Here is a 20,275-nt window from a genome sequence, read left to right on the forward strand (position 1 = left end):
CTATCCCCATCCATCTATCCATACATCCAATTTTATTGGGCATCTGTGCTCCAGACATTGTGCAAAGCATTGGTAAGGAAACTAGTTATGGTCCCCATCCTTGTGATGTTTACAGTCTAGTGAAGAAAAACATTGATCAAGGTACCACATGTATAATGAATGCTATGAGATCAGAGTTTTCCAGAAGACTATAACAAAGAAACATAATTTTTAGTCATTCATTTGCCAAGGATTATCTGAAGCCACGTTTTCAAATCCAAAGGACTGATATTCTGTAAACTCATTCCTAGAATAATTCCATCGTAAGAAATATGGTGGCCACAGCAGGAGAGTGGCATAGCTATAGCATCAGGGAAACCTGACAATCCCAACTTCTTAAGCAAGATTCTTGCCATTCACTGTTATAGGGCTTGGTGTCTTCCCTATCCCCTTCCCAGAACCTAGTTTAAGGTTCATCACATAGTAGAACCTCAGTGTCATTTAGCTGGATTGAAGTATGCCACTTACTCTGCAACAATGGGATTGCATTTTATCCACAAATGAAGTCTTAGGAAGAACCACGCATCTAGCTGTTCTTCTAGAAGCAGAAGTGTGCAAACCAGAGCATGCCCTTGCTCTCCCCACCTATGAGGTAAGGGCACAATGGTGAGGCCAGTTGTGCGATGATTTGCTGAGACAGTTCCTCTCCACCTAGTGAGGTCAGTAGTCCTCTCACTTTTCAGATGAATAAATCCACTTTAGAAACACAGAGAAAGTTTGACTTGCTCTTTGTTCACTACATTTTTGTTGGCTACTTGATGGCTCATTCTAAGCTTCATCTCATGATTCTTGATAGAATCATCCCAAATCATTCAGTGGCTGTTAAACTGCATTACTCACCTTTCATACTTTATTTAACGTGTCATTTTATGCTGCTACTCCAAAACCAGATTATAATATGGTATATCCATGTTATTCAAAAAAAATACTCACTGCTACTTGGTGGCAAAAATAATCCATTGATATTTCGAGGTTTGCTGTGATAAAAGATACAACTGATCTTCACACAACCAAGAGGCTGAGTTTCCCAGAAGCATGAAATGCTGCAGTTTTGCTAGACAAAGGAGGTGGGGGAAATGTAATGATCAGATGCCATATTCACAATAAATACAATGTGCTACAACACAACACAATGTGACAAAAACTACTGCAATTGCCGATTTAAGATCTCGTGTGTTTCTAGGCTTTGAGTGTTTCTAAGCTTTGCTATTTAAAAGATGCAATGGATTTCCTAAAATATACTTGCCCATTTCTTTAAGAATTTAAATTGAGCAAAGTGCCTAAAATTAAGTAATGGAAGGAAAAATCATTTCTTCTCAATTGTGTTGTAAGAGTATAGTTCAGTATTATCGAAGGGAGATGCTTTTAACAAACATGATGATGCTGAGTAATTCTACCTGCATTTCCATGTGTCTAAATCTGCAAAGTGGATCTAAACATTTTCCTTCTCTCCATAATGAGCACACAGTGTCACTGCCAAGGGCCTCTTCACAGTGTCGGAATCGGCACTGGGAACCCTAAAAGGAAAAAGTAAACAGTGTAGAAAACTCAATATATGAATGTTAGTGTTTAACAACAGATTACTAATCAACTAAAGAAAATATGAGGAGATCAAATTAAAATTTAAAAAAAGACTACAAATACAATGCCATAAAGTCTAAATTCTAGCAAAGCAGTCTAATTTTAATGAAAGACACAAGATAATCTAATGATTAAATAGTACAACACGCCATGAGTCACTGATAAAATTCTCCTTGTTATCAGTTAATCCATATGGCTCACTAAGGATAAACATACAAAAGATCAGTGACACTCTTAATCACAATCCAATGACAGAAGGATCTAATTTTTCTTTGTTAAGAAAGCCAGAATTTTTTTTTAAGAATCATCATCCATATTCTAATTGTAGAGATGATCTCTATTAATCATATATTTCATTAGATAATTGTTTTCTTACTTTATGGAGATACTAAGTGTATTTATATAGGGAAAGTGAATGGAGCTTAAACTTTATATTATTGTGGAATTTTAAATAATTGGTACAATGTGCTATGTTACATGTATATGCTATATGCCCTTGGTCTACAATTGTGTCTATACATTCACACATTTACATCATTATATCCCAACAAAAGCAGGTATGGATTATTTTAAAGGGCTGTTATTTTTTTATTTTGTATCTTTTACACATAGATCCACAATTGGGAAAACTTCAGGTCATTGGCTTTTGGGGCAGAGGGTGGGTAACATAGAATAAAAATATCCTATTAAACTCATCCCTTTTTTAGACATGTGTTTCAGGGTTGTTCCTTATTTTTTTTCCCACCCTCTTACTCTCTGTCTTCAGTCTCTCTCCCTTTTAAGGTGGATCTGTAGGTCTCGTAGTCCAGGATAGTAGGCAGGAACCAGATAAACTGGTATTTGAACTCTATTTTGCCCATAATCAGAAAGTCAATCTGTTACTCACCCTCTCTGTGCCTCAGTTTCCTCACCTGTAAAAAGGGAATAAAGTGCCCTCCTCACAGATTGTTGTAAAAATTATGGGAGATAAAGTATTGTGATTGCTATTATTATTTTTATTTTTTCATTTATTTATTGAGAACTTACTAAGTATTTGAGGATACAGCAGTGAAATAGACAAAACTCTCTGCCCACATGGAACATAAGTTCTATTATTTCTTATCATCCTAGGGTTTAATCTTAAAGTAACAGGTAAGAGAAGTAGATCTCGTTCTTACAGTCAAGTTGACTCCATTCAGTTGTCCTAGCAGAGGTGAAATGCTTTAAACCAGACAACAGCATGTCTTTCACTGGGTTCATTCTGATATGAACATGAAGCTCCAAACTCTGAATTTCTACATTTTTTATTTGGTTTCACTGAGATCCATTAATCCTAATCACTTAGATTAAATATTTTTTCCCATTTAACTTTATAAACTTCGATTCATGTTTGGCCAATTTGTTTGTATTACTTTCTTTTCCTTTTTCCATGATATTATTTGCTGTTACTTTGACAGGGGAAAATTCAGTAATTTCGTTAATAAATTTCAAAATAGGGGGTAAATTAGATTTATTTAACTGTTTGATAGTGACCTGAATTTAACTATTCGAATTTATATGACTGGAATCACATTAACCAAAACAGTACGATGTATCATATAATGTTTCAATATTAGGAATTTGATGTTTCAAGGAGCCATAATATAGGCAAAAGTGCCACACTGAGGACTAAAAAGCCAGGGGCATATAACTGGCATATAGAAGGGTAGTTTCAAACAATTTTAAGTTATCCCAGATTTTATCAGAGAAATTCAATATATCAAAAATACATGATAAGGGGCTTCCCTGGTGGCACAGTGGTTGAGAGTCCACCTGCCGATGCAGGGGACACGGGTTTGTGCCCCGGTCCGGGAGGATCCCACATGCCACGGAGCGGCTGGGCCCATGAGCCGTGGCCACTGAGCGTGCGCGTCCGGAGCCTGTGCTCCGCAGCGGGAGAGGCCACAACGGTGAGAGGCCCGCGTACCGCCAAAAAAAAAAAAAAAAAATACACGATAAGGATTTACTTCAGATTTTAAATACATAAAGTATTTTGTGGGAAAATAGTAAATTTTGATTCAGCAATGCAAATTATTGCCATATCTTCCTTCATTCTACTAAAAAGCTTAAGCATGTGAAGTACTGTAAATTGTACAATATTTACCTTTATGCATATGGAATTAAAAAAGAAATAGCAGTCATTCCCAACTTCTGCCATTTTCAACTCTCTTGCTACTAATCCTATGTTTTTTAATATAAAAATTGCAGAATGCAAATATAAGAGCTATGAGTGTGTACGGGGAAAAATAATTTCTCTTCCACACTCTTTCAGGCTATCAGTATTTTTAAAACTGATCTCCTGTTGACAGTATATTACACAATAGATAATTCTTAAATAAATTTAAATTAGAAGATACCTTCTCTAGCTTGGCAGAAATGTTGAAAGTGGTTGCTAGTAAGCACACAAACTCAAACTTCCAGAATTTTGCTCACTGTTACCTAATCCATTATTTGCTCATCATAAATGACCTCACATCTAACTGTAGGCTAGGTTACCTTAGTGAATACTGTACAGTAATTTCTCTTACTCAATTCTAGTATATTGACCAGAAAAAGCTAATAAAAATAAAATAGTATGTTTTATCCTTCAATGTTCTGATTGAAATTGGAACAAACTAGCTCATACTTTCATAATTAAGAAGTATTAAGTATTTCACAAGTAAATATTTTCTAAACTCTTATTTCTATACATGATTTGGAAACAAAACTAAAAATTTTAAATAGGTAAATATACTAATCTATATTTCAAGATAAAAGTAAAATTATTTAATTATGTACTCACCGCTATCCACTGATTTGAAAAAAATCATTCAGATTGTGATATTTAATAGATGCCTGAAAATAAATTGGACTACTTATTCATCTTGTAGCTATATTCCATTCACTCTTCATCCATCATTAAAAGGGGAATAGCTTCTTCCTATAGCAGAAAGATTCCAGAATGCTTGCAAATTTTGAGAATTTGTTGAAAGCAAAATGAAGTACTCTGATTCCCAGAATGAGACATTTCAATCAGTAGTTACTGAGGTCTTCATCTTAGTATCTTTACTAAAAGAACTAGAACCTAGCAGAAATTAATAAAAATATCCATAGAAGGTAACTTAGAAAATGCCATAGAGAAGACAAATTACAGTAGGTCAAAATATATTTTTAAATTGCAGTGTACTTTTAATTGTAAATTTAAAAGATCAAGACATATAGATTTTCATTTTGGTTAAGTAAAAAAGACTAAGTTGGTATGAACTTTTTGAAGACACTGCTTTAGGATAAAAATCTAGGAAATAAGCTAAAATTTAGAAAAGAGTTATTCACCTATAACTGTAAATAAAAGAAAATAATAAAAAGAACTGTGCATTAGAAGTAAATCAAGTAGAGAAAAAAGACTTGACTAAAACCTTGGAAATAATAGCAATGATATATAGAAAAATCTAATATCTCAACTTTCGTTTTGCCCTACCTTCTAACTCTAGAATAACAATGTACCCATCTTAAGCACATAGGTTACTGGGAGAAACACCCCTAAGAAATAGCTTTAAGTGGTCTTTGCCTCCAGATAAACTTCCTCTCCACCTATGAACTTTTAGCTGCATTGGACTATTTTCAAATACTGTTACCAAACACCATTGTTGCATGATTACATTAACATCATGATTAAAGTCATTGTGAGAACCCATGTTTTACACAGGGAAAGCCTGAAGAAATGCTTTTACCTCTTGAAGTTAGTTTTGAACAATTATGTTCCATTAGAAACAGCAAAAACACATCAAACCCAGAAGGGAATTTTTTTTTTTTTTTTGCCATTGTAAATAGATCTGTGCATTTTGGTAGTGTCTAGAATGCCTGGAACCCTAATTTCTTCTTTTTTTCCAACTCTCTTTTCCTTTCCTTTCTTTCTACCCTTCCTCTCCCCCGCCACACACACCTTTTCCTTATTCTCTTCACTCCTTTCCTGTTGTGAAATTCATTCTAGTTTTTCAGGGAAAGCTATGACTATACCCAGGACGATTTTTTCTCCCTGTAATGAGTAAAGAAGAGTTATGAGAAATTTGCCTGGACAGTTCATGGTAGGCCTGAAAATTCTGTGTTTTTGTGTTGGCCAGAGTACACTCTGCACTGAATCTTTCATTTTGGGTTCATGTCAGAACACTGACACATGAGAGAAAAAAGGCTTTCTTCCAGTTTGTGTTAACACCACTTTAAGTACTGGGGCTGGTAGTCACTCCTTGCTGACTCTTCAGACTTACGAGAATTGGGCAAAGGGGTTGGCTGCTACCCATCAGAGAGAGTAGGAGTCCAGATTGTAACTGTGAATGGGTTCTGTGGCTGTCCCCTGTGTTGGACTCCCCTGTTTCTGCCAGAAGCTTTGCTCCAGGCACTGATGAAATCAAAGCACTAGAAATAGAGTGCTTCCTAAAAAATGGTTAGCTTTGCTGCTACTTTCAAACAGCAAGTGGAATGTTTTGCAAGATGATCTTTTCTCAGAAATGATAGAATGTTGGAACTAAAAGACTGTGGCAGTTTGGGAAATGACAGTTGAGAGTTGTGACGGTTATTTAATTGTTGTCTCCTTGAGACCAATGAAACAAGCTGCTTTTTAGGATTCTTCTGGAGGAACAAAGTCACTGGTTTTTGACTACAAAATGCTAAGACGTTTCTGGTCCCAGGATCTCACATCAGGTGTTTTTGCCCCCAACTCCCTTATTTATTTATTTAATTTATTTTTCCTATGAGAAAATCAAAGACAGCAGAAGAGAAAGTAAATACTTTTATACAGCAAATCTCTTCCATCCCTCCCCTCTGAATCCAGCAATCAAAAACCAGTGAATTTTTCGGAGGGTTATTTTATTCTTTGGGAATTTCCTTATACATGGAAAACTCCAAGTGAGATATAGTCGTTTAATTTCATGAGGGCTAAATCAGGAAACTGCTGGGCAGTCTGATACCTGCAGATAAGACAATTATAGGAATGAGACCTGGGCATTGTCCAGACACATAAAAGATGGCAGTAATCAAAACTCTCCTACTAGGGACTACTAGCTTCAATGAGATAGAAAGGCTACTATTACTAAATATTGAATATTTATTAATTTTTATTCAGTCATTGACTGTCATTACTTACCCTCCAAAGTTCTTTTGAGCAATAAGTCAAAGCTGTTTTTACCTCTGCAGGTGATTGACGACAAGTACTCAAGCCATTCGGACTCTGTTGGAGCTCATACTTAACTAAGGTAAATGAGGTTCCTATGAAAGATGGAGATTGAAAGCTGAATGTTGGTATTCGTGTGGTTTTGGATTGGTCTAAGGCTACACTTTGCATTCACTCTGGAAAAGACACCAGAACCAATTATGACCATATTATGCCGCACAATGAGGCGTAATACAAACGGTAATTTCTCTTTTTGGGGAGGGTCCTAGATGTTTTAATTGTAGCGTTTTCTAACATTTTTCCAGGGGAATTACTTTTCATTTCGCCTTGAGATGTCTCCGGATATTTCTAAGCTTCTACAGTGCTTCTCCCAGGAACATATTAAAGGGAACAGGCAAATCGGTTTCATCAAAATGGTGTTAAATCGCCACCTAAAATCACTCATTACTTATCACTTCATACATTTAATTTTCATAAATATCATCGGCTACTAATACACACACACCAGAAACGGATCTTTGTGTTTTCAATGTCATCACAACCCTGAGGGACGCTCGCGAGAGCACACAAGGAGGTACCTTTTGTTTCCGCACTACAACTTCCAGAAGGCTCCGCGGCCAGGAGGCCGCTTCCCAGCGTGCGTCCCGGCCCACCTCGGTGCCGGGGGACGCGGGAGCGCGGCCGTTGGGCCAGCGCGCGGAACGTGCGTGGCTTGAGCAACTCGGCTGAGTGCTGTGGATGTTGTCCTGGTACGGACCCGGCGCTGTTCGTAAGCGCGCTTTCCACTCGCACTGCCTGTGGACCCACCATGAGGCGCCTGGGCTCGGTGCAGCGGAAAATGCCGTGTGTGTTTGTGACGGAGGTGAAAGAGGAGCCTTCCACCAAAAGGGAGCATCAGGTACCGAGGAGCGCGGGGCCCGCGGGGCGGCCACGGGTGGGCTGCTCCCCGCGGCGCGGGCTGCGTTTGAATTCGGAGAGGGCTCCCAGGCGCGGTGGAGCCGCCCTGTAGACTGGGGGCGGGGGCGGGGGCGGGGGCGGTTTGCAGGTTTCTCTGGGGCGGTCTAGGGTACGGGTCTTCTACGCCCCGAGCTCCAGGTCCTTGTACCTTCTTAATTGCAAGGGAGGGAATCTGCGGGAGAATTTTTCTGATCCGGCGATTCAAACTTGCCATCGCATGGAAATTGAAAACCCGCATCTTAAATAATGTTCCTTTCTTCTTGGGTTACCACCTTTTGAGGAAAGTCCCTTAAGTAGTCGTATAGTCACCGCAAAACAAGCTTTCCTACTTTTCACGAGTGTGGTGTCAAAGTGGAGATTTTAGAAGACTTGCTTCACCTGTTCAAACCTGGGAACCGATGACAGTGTTGACAACTAACCTAAATAGGTCACTAAAGATCAGACCTCGTGTATTGTTACCAGTAATTAACTACTTGATTCTAATTTTGGTGTTTCTATCTCAAGGTTTTCTATTCTCGCAGCAACGTGTTTTACACATGGAGAGGGCCCTTAATAAATACTGGTGAATGGTCCTGTATCAGGATAACTCTTTAATACATAGTAAAGTCCTTGATAGCAAAATCACCACTTATCGGTTGGGTGCTTCAATTCATCATACAAAATCAGCATGTGCATTTGACTCCACCTCCACTTCCCGTTAACATCGTTCACACTGGCCTTCTTGTCTCCCAGGCTAAAAGACTTTTAAGGCCAAGACTGCTGTGTTATTTCTAGTCCCAGTTTTTAGGACCTGACACATGGTAGGCACTGGATAAACCCTGGTGTCATTTCATGCCAGCTTTCCATTTACCTTGATGCTTTTTACCTTATAACATCTCACTGCCACCGCTATTATAGTTCTTAATATTTTACGCCCTTCTTGCACTAAATTGTTCTTTCTTGCCACTGAGAATGATCATCATTATTCTTTCCTAGTCAAAACCCTGCAGTTACTACTAAATGTCTGTAGCAGTAGTTGTCAAGATTTTATTTTTTAAGCCCTAGCAAACTTAATTCATACGAAACAATGGCATCCTGAAGAGTGGTTCGCTCTAGCTGTGATCCTCAACTTTGTATGTTGTGGGTGGGAGGCGAGTAGTTTGTAAAAGCACTCTCCACCAGGAAAATAAGCCCCTTCTCTTGTCCCTCTGCAGTCAAGTATAGCTTATAGTGTTGTTTATAGCATAGCATTCAAATTCTTAACTGCAATTCAAGGATTCTCATTAATCAGGCCCAGTCGTAAAGTGCCTGTTAGGCCCACAGTGAGGTGCCTGAGCTCAGTGTAGTGAAAAATGCCATGTGTGTTTGTGACAGAGGTGCCTACTTAAAGTGACATATCTGTTCTAGCAAAGTCTGTTTCATCCTGTGAACATAGCAAGCACAATCCTGTCTCTATGCTCAGGCTACGCACCCTGCCTGGATCACTTCCAGGATTTTAAAAATTTAGAATCAGAAGTTCTCTATGAAATCTTTCATCAGCTTACTTATTCTAGTGATTTCCCCTACCAAGAAATTGTAGAGGATCACTCAGTTGATACTTGCTATTACTTTTTATACACACATGCCTTCTGTTTCCAGTCAGAGTTTAAAGATTTAAGTGACAGAGAAGGAGAACTTTGCGTACCCCTTGGTATCTTATGCTGTCCTTTGGACATGTCAGTAGCATGGAGTGGTAGGTAATTCATTCTTATGGAAGGGATATTTGTCCTTACCAAGAACTCCATAAAGTCATCTCCCTAGAATCTTTGATAAATTTAAACACACACACACACGCGGAGAGCTATTGGGCCAAACCTTGGTCCTACTGCCACAGGTTACATTGATATCCTCTGAACTAGTGTTATAAGTTACTGATAAATCCCTAACCATTCAGCTTGATCTTAAAAATACTGAATCAGTACCAGAGTGGGGCTAATTTCCTAAGTTTGCCAGACTCTGAAACAGTACTTCATTTTTTAGTCTTAAGCCTATCACACCAGTATGTTTATATTGTACAGTGTTTTTTCACATTATGTAAGGTGAGTATTACTTCAGATAATTTAGACTGTAAAACAGTGGCATAGTCTTTTCTCATAAATGAAAATAAATTACAGATAAAAAGTTGGTAGGAATCCTAGAAAATGTCTTTTCCTCCATTCTTGATACTCTTGGCTTGTCTTCCTGACAGTAGAAAAACCGTAAGTTAAATATGCAAACAGTTCACTACTGATAAAGCTGAAAGGGTCCCCATTTGTTTTTCTCCTCAGCACTTATCATAGCTAACATTGTACTATATACATTTTGTTGCTGTTATCATCTCCCTCCTTAAAATGAACCTTCCACCAAAGGCAGGTCCTTTTTTGTTCACCTCTATCCCAGTGCTGAGGACAATACTTAACCCATAGGAGGCATTTAGCAAATAATTGTCAAGTAAATGACTGAACACACTTAACACCTGTGCTAGGGATGCAGCTCTGCATAGGACATGGTTACTGTTGTCAAGCTTATTATGGTGGATAAAGAAACATGTGAATACAGTTGACCCATGAGCAATGCCAGGGTTAGGGGCTTGGATCATACAGCAGTGGAAAATCCGAGTATAACTTGTGGTTGGCCCTCATATTCGAATTTCCTCCATAACCAGGGCTCTGCATCCAGGATTCAACCAACCTTGAATGTGTAGTACTGCAGTATTTACTATTGAAAAAAAAACTGCATATAAGTGGTCTCATGCAGTTCAAACCTGTGTTGTTCAAGTCGACTCTGATTACAAATCTGTGTGGAAAAACATGTATTGCTATGATAGCATAGAAGGGGAGTGGGTGATTTGTAAGAACTTCACAGGAGAAATATTTTGAAGGATAAACTGGTGATCATCCCTTAGAGCTAGTGAAATTAAGAACTTCCAGGTAAGAGTGTGTGTGAAGGTATAGAGGCTATTTATCTTAAACCAGTTTTCTCTTTCTCTTTTTTAAGCCATTTAAAGTTTTGGCAACTGAAACTATAAGTCACAAGGCATTAGATGCAGATATACACAGTGCAATTCCAACAGAAAAAGTGGATGGAACATGTTGTTATGTTACTACTTACAAAGGTAATATAAAACTGTACTACAAATATTACTTATTTTTCTTAGTCACTTAAACTATATATATCTGAAATGGGGCATTGCTCTTCATAAACCCTTGGAAACCTAAGTATAATAGGAAAATAATAAAATCACAATTGGTACATTATACTTATTATATCATTGTATCTTTCTCTTGGGGGAAGAAGGAACGATAACTAATATTTACTTAATACCCATTAAGGGCCAGACAGTATGATAAATGCTTTATATGTGTTATCTCTAATTTGCACAATAAGCCTCTCCATTTCACAGAAACGGAAACTGAAGCTCAGAGAACGTAAATAATTTGTTCGAGACCATATAATTAATGAAGGCTCAACTGGTAATAGGGTTTATCTGACCCTAAAGCTTGTTCTTATTCCACTGGTCCCAGTGCTGATTCCATTGTTTTTATTACTATTGGCAATGTCTCTAATTTATTTCATTTTAATGTACTTTAAACTCAAATAGAAATTGTCAACTATGTTAAGGAAAAAAATGCATTGAAAAGAGAGAAATAATCTTTGTGATTTTTTTCTGGATAGTGAAATTACCTCTCAATTCCAGCAAGAGAAATAAAACAGTTAAATGCATATTGAACACATTCTTTATATCAGGAAATCTCTTCTGAAGTGCATCTTTTGTCATGTTTAATTGTGATAAAATACATATGACATAAAATTTACCATGTTAACCATTTTTAAGTGTACAGTTCAGTGGTGTGTACAGTTCTCATCGTTGTGCTGCTATCGACACATCCATCTCCAGAACTCTTTTCATCTTGCAAAACTGAAACTTCCTACCCATTAAACAACTCAGCATCCCCACCTTCTTCCAGACACCATTCTACTTTGTCTGTAGGGTTTTGACTACTCGAGGTAACTCATATAAGTGGAGTCTTAACAGTAGTTGTCTTCTTGTGGCTGGCTTATTTCACTTAGCATATTGTCCTCAAGAGTCATCCATGTTGTAGTACATGTCAGAATTTCCTTCCTTTATAAAAGGATGAATAATATTTCATTGTATGTATATACCACAAGTTTGTATATAGTACATAATTGTGTGTATATACCATTCATCCATCAGTGTGTACTTGGGATGCTTCCATCTGTTGGCTGTTGGGAACAGTGGTGCTATGAACATGGTGTACAAATATCTGAGTCCTTGCTTTCAATTCTTTGGGGTATGTATCAAAAAATGGAATTCCTGGATCATATACTAATTCTTTTTAAAATTTTTTGAGGAACTGTTATACTGTTTTCTGTAGCAGCTGCAGTATTTACATTCCTAGCAGGACTTCAGAAGGGTTCCAGCTTCTCCATATCCTCACCAACACTTGTTTCTTTCTATTTTTTTGATAGTAGCCATCTTAATGGGTGTGAGTGCAATGCGTTCTTTTATGTTTATTGTGAAAAGAACAAAAGGTCCATTCAACAGAAATGACAATGTAGTTTTAATCTGGTTCTTCATATTATTTATTGGTATAGCTAATGAGTAATATATAGTGCCTAAACCAAACTTTAATCAGTAATTTTTAAGATAAGTCTCTGATTTGTATGTTTGAAGAAACTAAAAGATTTTTTTAGACTTATATTAAGAAACTTCAGTGTGCATCATATGTGTAATCATGTATAATGGTAGCAGTTAAACAAGATTGGATTGCTAAAGAGAACTTACAGAACCCAGAGTGACAGTGCTTGCAGATTCAGTTTATTACAGGTAAAGGATAGGCAGTGCAGCAAAGGCATTAAAAGGATGCGCGTCACAACCAAAGACTCTCTCACAGCAAAGCGTCTGGTGAGACCGGGTGAAAGCTTCTATGGTCCCCCGCCCCGACTCCTCCCCCACCTTCCTGACAAATCCAGGCAGGACACACTTTCTTAAAGCAGGGACCACCATTGATATAGACAGGGAACACCTCAGAAACCGGGAATCTGAAATGGAGTCTCAGCTGGGCATTTTTATATTTTGCTGGCCCTGAAGGTATCTTCCTGCTAAGTAACCAGCCTCAACATCAGCCCTCCAGGAGTCTCACTGAGACCAGGTGCAACTCATTAGCCTCACTGCTGTCAATAAAGAGTGCTGGCACCTGCCCTGAAACTTCTCAGATCCCCGACTGTAAAGCATTGCTATTAAACAATGTTCCTTGCCTTGACCCCAGGGGTCAGAGCCATGCAAAACAGTTTAGCCTCACTCCACATTTTTGGGAATTAACCCTCATAGCACATAGTTCGGTTTCAGGGGAAGTGTGAATACAATTTTCTGGTTATGTTTTCATTTGGTATAGAGGTAGCTTCGGTTTCTCACAATTGCTAGTTTCTAATAAAATATGGCTGTGGAATGTCCTTATGAAAGAGTCACATTTGCTTTTTATCTCATCCCCATCACTCTCTAACCAAAGACTTAAGTCTTATACATCAGGTACTGTTAGGTAGGATGTCTGTTATACTGCTTATCTCCCTTTGTCTTCTGGGTTGCTTCTCTTAGAGGAGATGACTCCTACTGTTTATTGAAAAATTTTATACGGAAATGTCTTTCAAGATAAATTTTATTGTTTGTCTCTTAAACTTTTTTTTTCCTTTCATTATTTTTTAGGTCAGCCATACCTTTGGGCTCGGCTAGATAGAAAACCTAACAAACTAGCTGAGAAAAGGTTTAAAAATTTTCTACATTCAAAACAAAACTCTAAAGGTTAGTGGGTCCTTTTTTTTCTTTTTTTTAAAGGTTTTCATGATTTAAGTTGAAATTTTTGGCTTATTTCTTGCTATGATGTTCTTTATATTATATGCTTCTTTACAATTTAAGCACTTTGGGAAAAGAAAAAATTATAATTGAATATCTTTATATGTAAAAGCATATTCTTGAAAAATATTTCAAAATATTTTCCTAACACTTCTGTGACTCTTCATTGTAGCATGTCCATTTTATTAAAACATAAAAATTATTGTGTGTGTGTATATATATATACACACACACATATATATATAAAATGAGTGACACATTTTGGTTTTGTCTACCTAAGAGACAAATGGGTAATTTTATAAATCAGGCACAAATCTCAAAGGATTATTAATATTTTTAATTATTACAGTAGATACTTCTAAATATTATATAAGTAGATACATACATTTATTGTTATATATCCACTCATTCATACATATAATCTTTATATATTTATATTCATAGTGCATTAAAAATTTACCATAAATCACACATGGTGGAACATTGGTTGCTTTAGTTAGACTGTTACTACTGTTACAGATAGTGGTGGGTTCAAAATTGAAAATTTAAAGTGTTAGTACCTTAACCCTGAGAAGTAGTCACATTGTGGTGGTAGTGAATGCAGACTAATTATATGATACCTGACATTATGGGGTTCATTAGCTGTTCCCACTTTGAATTTGTTCAGTGTTATATGTATTTTTTTAAAGTATCGCCACACATAAGATTATTTAACTCTTTTAGAATTTTTTTGGAATGTTGAGGAGGACTTCAAACCTGTTCCAGAGTGCTGGATACCAGCGAAGGAAATAGAACAATTAAATGGGAATCCAATGCCTGATGAAAATGGACACATTCCTGGTATTATTATACATTCAATTGGAAATTACAGAACTTAATTTTAATATGGTTCTTCATGGTATTTATCTGTATAGCACAAATTTTCTAAGTCTAATTTAAGTTTAACGATACCAAAGATGTTTCATATCAAGAACGTCCTCTCAAGTTTAGAATCTTTTCTCAGGTGGACAGTTTACTACCTGTAGTCTGTGAAGATTAATAAAGCATTGAGTGTGGGAATAGCCTTGAAGTGTTGTCACGATGACTGTATGTTCTAATCTGAAATGGGATATTAAGCTTTTTACTTTTTAGACTGGGGATAACAATATGTATATATTTTTTGCAAAGATCCTAGAAGACTGTCTCGAAGGGAAGTGAAAATAGGTGTCTCACAGTAGTTTTTCTGGAGATGAGAAAATTTTGCAGAAGTGTGCTGAGTAGAAGGATAACTCCAGATTAAAAGAACCTATAATGTGCAAAGTACTCTTTGATTCTGGTAATGCAAAAGTGAGGAGTTATCCTTGATGATCTTTTAGACAATAGGAAAAATCTACCAATAATATATGATTTAAGAACTAAAAGGAAATAATACACAGGGTACAATTGGAGAAAAGAGGAAGAACTCCTAGTTCAACCTGTGGTGGTTAGAGGAGGCTTCTAAGGAGAGTGGACATTGAAACTGAAGCTTAAGAACCAGGAAGTTAGTTGGCGAAGGAAGGGAGAAGGTCAGCTTAGGCAAACTCCCACGAAGGGGAGAGATCATGGAGTCTTTGAGAAATTTTAAATAACACCTTATTGTGGCTGGAATGTTTAGAGTGTATGACACTTGAAGCTATAAAAGTAGAGGCTGGAGATGTGGAATGGGCTCAGATCTTAAAGGGGTTTATATTCCATCTGAAGAAGTTTGAAATTTATCCTGAAGATGATTATTAAGCAGAGCTACAGCAGAACTAAATTTAAATTCTTGAAATAGAATTACAAGGGAGATAGTAGATCAGCAAAGAGGTTATTATAGTAATCTGGGTGAATAATGAATGCCAAAGATGTGACGGTCATAATAGTGTTTATGCCCTAGTTTGTCTTTTTTTTTTTTTGGTAAGGAATTCTCCACAACAAAGAACCCTAATCTGCCATCAGTAGTTAGGATGGGAATAGCAGTAACATTCAATAAATGTAGAATCAATAAATTGTTCAGTAAATACTGGAACAATACAGTAAATTGCAGAATACTTGCATCTGTCTATCGTCCCTGAAACTGGAGAGAAGGTAGAGAGAAAACTTAATTTAAAAAAAGGTTTTGGTGCTGTGTCTTAGAATGGTGTTCAATTCTTATTGAAAATGTGAATTTTCTATTAAAATAATGCTGAGTGCTCTGAAGTGACTAATCAAACAGGTTAATTCCTCAGCAGAATCAAGAATGAGACCTTATGATTAAAGAAAAAGATTATGATTTACAAAGTAGTAAAACTGCTAACATTTCCACTGATGTTAAAAGTGATACCTATGTGTGATAGAACATCCAGAAAATACAGAGAATTTGCAACAAAAATTAAAATTACCTTAGGTCTTAATCCAAAGAAAAACAGTGCAATAAAAAACACTTCTTTCTTTAAATGATAGGTTGGGTACCAGTGGAGAAAAACAACAAACAGTATTGCTGGCATTCCTCTGTAGTAAATTATGAATTTGAAATCGCCCTGGTACTGAGGCATCATTCTGATGATCCTGGTCTTTTGGAAATTAGTGCAGTGCCACTCTCAGATCTGTTAGAACAAACACTGGAGCTTATAGGAACCAATATTAATGGAAACCCATATGGTGAGTAAAGCCTTTTTCTTGTTTAGTTACAGTAGTCATTTTTAAAGAAAACTTCCTAGGTTCAACTGAAAAAAAAATACACACTAAAGAAATGACTAGTAAACTTGAGTTACTTGTTTTGGTTTTTAGATTCCATATATAAGTGAAATCATACAGTATTTGTCTTTTTCTTCTTTCATTTAGCATAATATCCTTTAGGTCTATCCATGTTGTTGCAATTGGCAGGATTTCATTCTTTTTTTATGGCTGAGTTTTATTCCATTGTGTGTGTGTGTGTGTGTGTGTGTGTGTGTGTGTGTGTGTGTGTGTGTGTGTGTGTGTGTGTGTGTGTGTGTGTGTGTGTGTGTGTGTGTGTGTGTGTGTGTACACACACCCCATATCTTTATCCATTCATCTATTGATGGGCACTTAGGTTGCTTTTCAAGGCTAGGTAATTAGTTTAGCATTAATTAACAGCTAGGAGTAAAGTAAATAAAAGAATTAGCAATGAATAGCATATCAAGCATTAGAATATACACCATGATGATTTGAGTACAAGTCCTGAGGGCACTATGGAGTATTGTTAACCCAGGGATGAAGACAGACCCAAGGTCATTAAAGCTGGAATAGCAAAATCCTATATAGAGATCAGAAGCAGACTGATTGGCAGGTGAAAAGAATCTAAGACAGTAATTATACAAGTTATCAGATACAGCGTGGCTGTTTGGTAAATACTGAATGATAGTTGAATTGTGGCTAATGGTGTAGAGCAGCAGTTGGTGGACTTTTCTATAAAAGGCTAGACAGTAAATATTTAGGATTTGGGGGCCATATCTCTGAAACAGGCCATAGAGAGTACTTAAATGAATGGGTTGGCTGTGTTCCATTGAAACAATTTACAAAAACAGGCACCTGGCTGGGTTTAGTCGAAGGTCATAGTTTGCCAATTCCTGGTATAGAGCACACAAAGGTGGAATTTAGATTTAATGGGATAAGGTGCCGACTTTTGAGTGAGGGCACTTGTCTCTGTTCAAGGAATTAAACTTTTTGGTAAATTTATTCCTCAGTGTTTTAGAGGCTTTTTTTAATTTGGAGGGAGAAATTTCCTCATTCTTTTTGAAACTTCTGTATGGCTAATGGCAAAGTTTTACAATTTTAGGGTTAGGAAGCAAGAAGCATCCGTTACATCTTCTTATACCGCATGGAGCATTTCAAATAAGAAATCTACCTACTTTGAAGCACAATGATCTGTTGTCCTGGTTTGAAGGTTGCAGAGAGGGCAAAATTGAAGGAATAGTGTGGCACTGCAGTGATGGCTGTTTAATCAAGGTACTGGCAGAAAATAATTAGTGGGATTATGTCATTTTATGTTCTTAAAGTAGAAGTGGCACTAAAATGCTCTACAAATTGCAGTAATTCTGATATGCAGTAATTTAATTTCTTCATCTCACATGCCACCATCTTTATATGATAAAGTTGTGTTTCCCAATATGTATTTATTCTGTGGGGCGTTGGTTCTTCTAGATGTGCTTCAGAATTAAAGTGATGAAAATGTCCGGAAAACCCTGCATACTATGTATTGCCTTCTTGGAAATTCATGTTGAACATTAGTGTTCTCTAAGACATCTGTACTAATAACTTAGTTTAACGCAGCATTTCTCAAAGGTACCTGATTATAGAATTCGTTGAGTTAAAAGAGTGCCAAGGTGACAGTTAATATATACAGAATGAATTCTTTTACCCTTTGCACCCTTTCTGTCTCCTGGACTTGTCTGTTTGATTTCACATAGGTTCTAGTTTGTAATGTTCAAAACTGGACCCTAGTCCAGTTTGGACCAACCCCAACTCCAAACAATTCACTGAAGCCAAAAACTTAGATATCATTTTTAACCCCTCTCTCCATCACTTCCTACATCCAATTATCAGTTCTAAAAGAGTCTCATCTCTTGCATCTGTGTACTTCTTACCAACCAGTTGGCTGTTGATTTTAATTTAAAACAAGATTCATGCCTGAATTATTTTGTCACCCTCCTCAGCGTTATCTTTCAGTCTTATCCCTGTCCTGTCCATGCTTCACAAATGAATGAGAATACTACTTCCCTGCGTAAAAGTGTTCAGTGACATTAAGATTTTTCATGATCTGGCCCCAGCTCAAACTTCCAGAACTCTTTACCCCCATCTCCCAAACACACCCACGCTGTATATGTTCTTAACTAAATGCAACCAGAGCAAAAACACGATTCTATCACATGGTATTTCTTTTGGTTAGAATGCCTTCTGCCCACATTTTTCAATTGGCTAACTTCTGCACTCAGCAATAGACTCTATTATTCATTACATTTTTATGGAGCCCCTGATTATGTTCCTGGCATGTTTCCAGGTGCTGGAAATAGAGTCAACAAAACAATGTCTCTGCCTTCATGAAGCTTACATTCTAATGGGGAAGATAGACAATAAGCAAGTAAATATGTAATATGTCAGGAGAACAGCTATAAAAAGAAAAGGGTAAGATGACATGGAGCCTTAAATAGTGCCTGGGAGATAGTAGGCACTCAAAAGATTTGTAAGTGAATGAAGATAATACAGGCTAAAAGCTAATGCCCTTTTTTGTTTTTCTTTTCAGGTCCATCGCCATCATCTTGGTTTATGCTGGCCAATCCCAGATACCTATATGAATTCAAAACCAGTTATTATCAACATGAATCTGAACAATTATGTGTATGCCTTTGATGCTAAGTGTTTATTTAATCACTTTTCAAAAATAGATAATCAGAAATTTGGTAGGCTCAAAGATATAATACTCAATGTATAAACTGGAAATGCAATTAAAAACCAGCTTCTTTGTTATTATATTTCAATATTGAATACTCTGCCATGTTTAGAAGGTAAAAATATCTGAGTTTCTATTTATTGTTCACTGTCTAATATAGCATCATCATGTCTTCTAGCATTTGAAGAAATGAATTTCCCACCTGCAAATATCTATTCAAAATTTTATTGAGAAACAGCAAGTGAGTTTTTAACCTCTGGAATTTAAAATATAATAGTAAGCTGCCCAGCTTGTACAAAGGTTAGATTCAGTCCATTATACATGGGTAGTAGCATAAAAGACAAACCAACAATTCTGGACCGTTTACTTTAAAAATTAAATAGTTTAAGCTGAATTTAATACTGCTAGACATTTAAGAAAACTTATGGCTCAACTTCATAATGTATTTTTATCTATATATATACACACACACACATATATAATTTGAGAATATGTAAGTATATATAAAACCCCAGTTTTAAATGTTTAAGAAACTTAAAACATGAATGTATAGGAATTCACCATAGATCATTGCCTATTTGACAGATATAACTTATCCTAAAAGTCTTCAAAAATACACTTTTCTAATACGTTGAAATTTTCGTGTAATTTTATTTACTAAAAATTCCAATTTAGGTAAAGGTACAAGGTATTGGGAAGGAAATCATGTAGGTCAGAGACTTGCCTGATTTCCAGATGGAACTTCCAGATGGAATTTTAACTTATAAAGTTAATAAACAGTTAAATAAAACTATAGTTAGAGGTGGCCCTTACTATATGGGAAATTAACAGGATTTTCCTCCTCTTCATCTTCAAACTCTTCAGAAGCAGCAACAGGACTAGTTAATTCAACTCCAAATTGTTCAGAAAGCGTTTTTAACTTCTCTTCTAAGAGAATATTTTTTTTCACTTCTTCTTTGTAATTATACTTCAGATCTTCGATTTCTTCAAAAAATGAAGGATCAAAATTTTCCAGTTCTTTTTTCAGCTTTTTTATTTCCTCCTAATAAGAACATATTATCTTTAAAAGGTATATATAGGAAAAAATACATTCCTTAGGTGTGAACTAAAGAGATTAATTACAAACATGAAAGCCAAAGTAACCTGAATAGTCAAATACACGGCAGAAGTATTTTCTTAAGATTTTATTAATAAGGTTTCATTGTACAGTGTAAGTAACTAACTTGTTAACTGTCAAATTATTTGTTCTCTAAGTTATGTCCTGGTCTTGGACTAAAAT

At 36.5% G+C, this 20,275-nt stretch overlaps 3 protein-coding genes across 3 annotated transcripts in view; 1 reads left to right on the plus strand and 2 right to left on the minus strand.

Annotated features, from left to right (window-relative positions):
- The window catches only part of LOC309829920 (uncharacterized protein C12orf50 homolog), a gene marked incomplete at both ends in the record, with an annotated part of 70,033 nt that extends 66,237 nt beyond the window's left edge, over positions 1–3,796 (minus strand). Inside the window, 3 exons of the mRNA XM_082666177.1 lie at positions 973–1,093; positions 1,437–1,556; positions 3,743–3,796. Coding sequence (XP_082522303.1) covers positions 973–1,093; positions 1,437–1,556; positions 3,743–3,796 — 295 coding nt within the window. The remainder of the gene's footprint in view (positions 1–972; positions 1,094–1,436; positions 1,557–3,742) is intronic.
- Positions 3,797–7,407: 3,611 nt separating this feature from the next.
- RLIG1 (RNA 5'-phosphate and 3'-OH ligase 1) lies at positions 7,408–19,748 on the plus strand. The gene is made up of 7 exons (XM_082666887.1): positions 7,408–7,682; positions 10,736–10,853; positions 13,464–13,559; positions 14,334–14,450; positions 16,050–16,247; positions 17,386–17,555; positions 18,850–19,748. The coding sequence occupies exons 1-7, from the start codon at positions 7,593–7,595 to the stop codon at positions 19,036–19,038; spliced, it is 978 nt and encodes a 325-aa protein (XP_082523013.1). The 5' UTR covers positions 7,408–7,592; the 3' UTR covers positions 19,039–19,748.
- Positions 19,749–19,770: 22 nt separating this feature from the next.
- The window catches only part of CEP290 (centrosomal protein 290), a 96,787-nt gene continuing 96,282 nt past the window's right edge, over positions 19,771–20,275 (minus strand). Inside the window, exon 54 of the mRNA XM_082666888.1 lies at positions 19,771–20,038. Coding sequence (XP_082523014.1) covers positions 19,793–20,038 — 246 coding nt within the window. The 3' untranslated portion in view covers positions 19,771–19,792. The remainder of the gene's footprint in view (positions 20,039–20,275) is intronic.

The sequence above is a fragment of the Grampus griseus genome (assembly GCF_964374135.1).
Source record: "Grampus griseus genome assembly, chromosome: 11".
Taxonomy (NCBI): domain Eukaryota; kingdom Metazoa; phylum Chordata; class Mammalia; order Artiodactyla; family Delphinidae; genus Grampus; species Grampus griseus.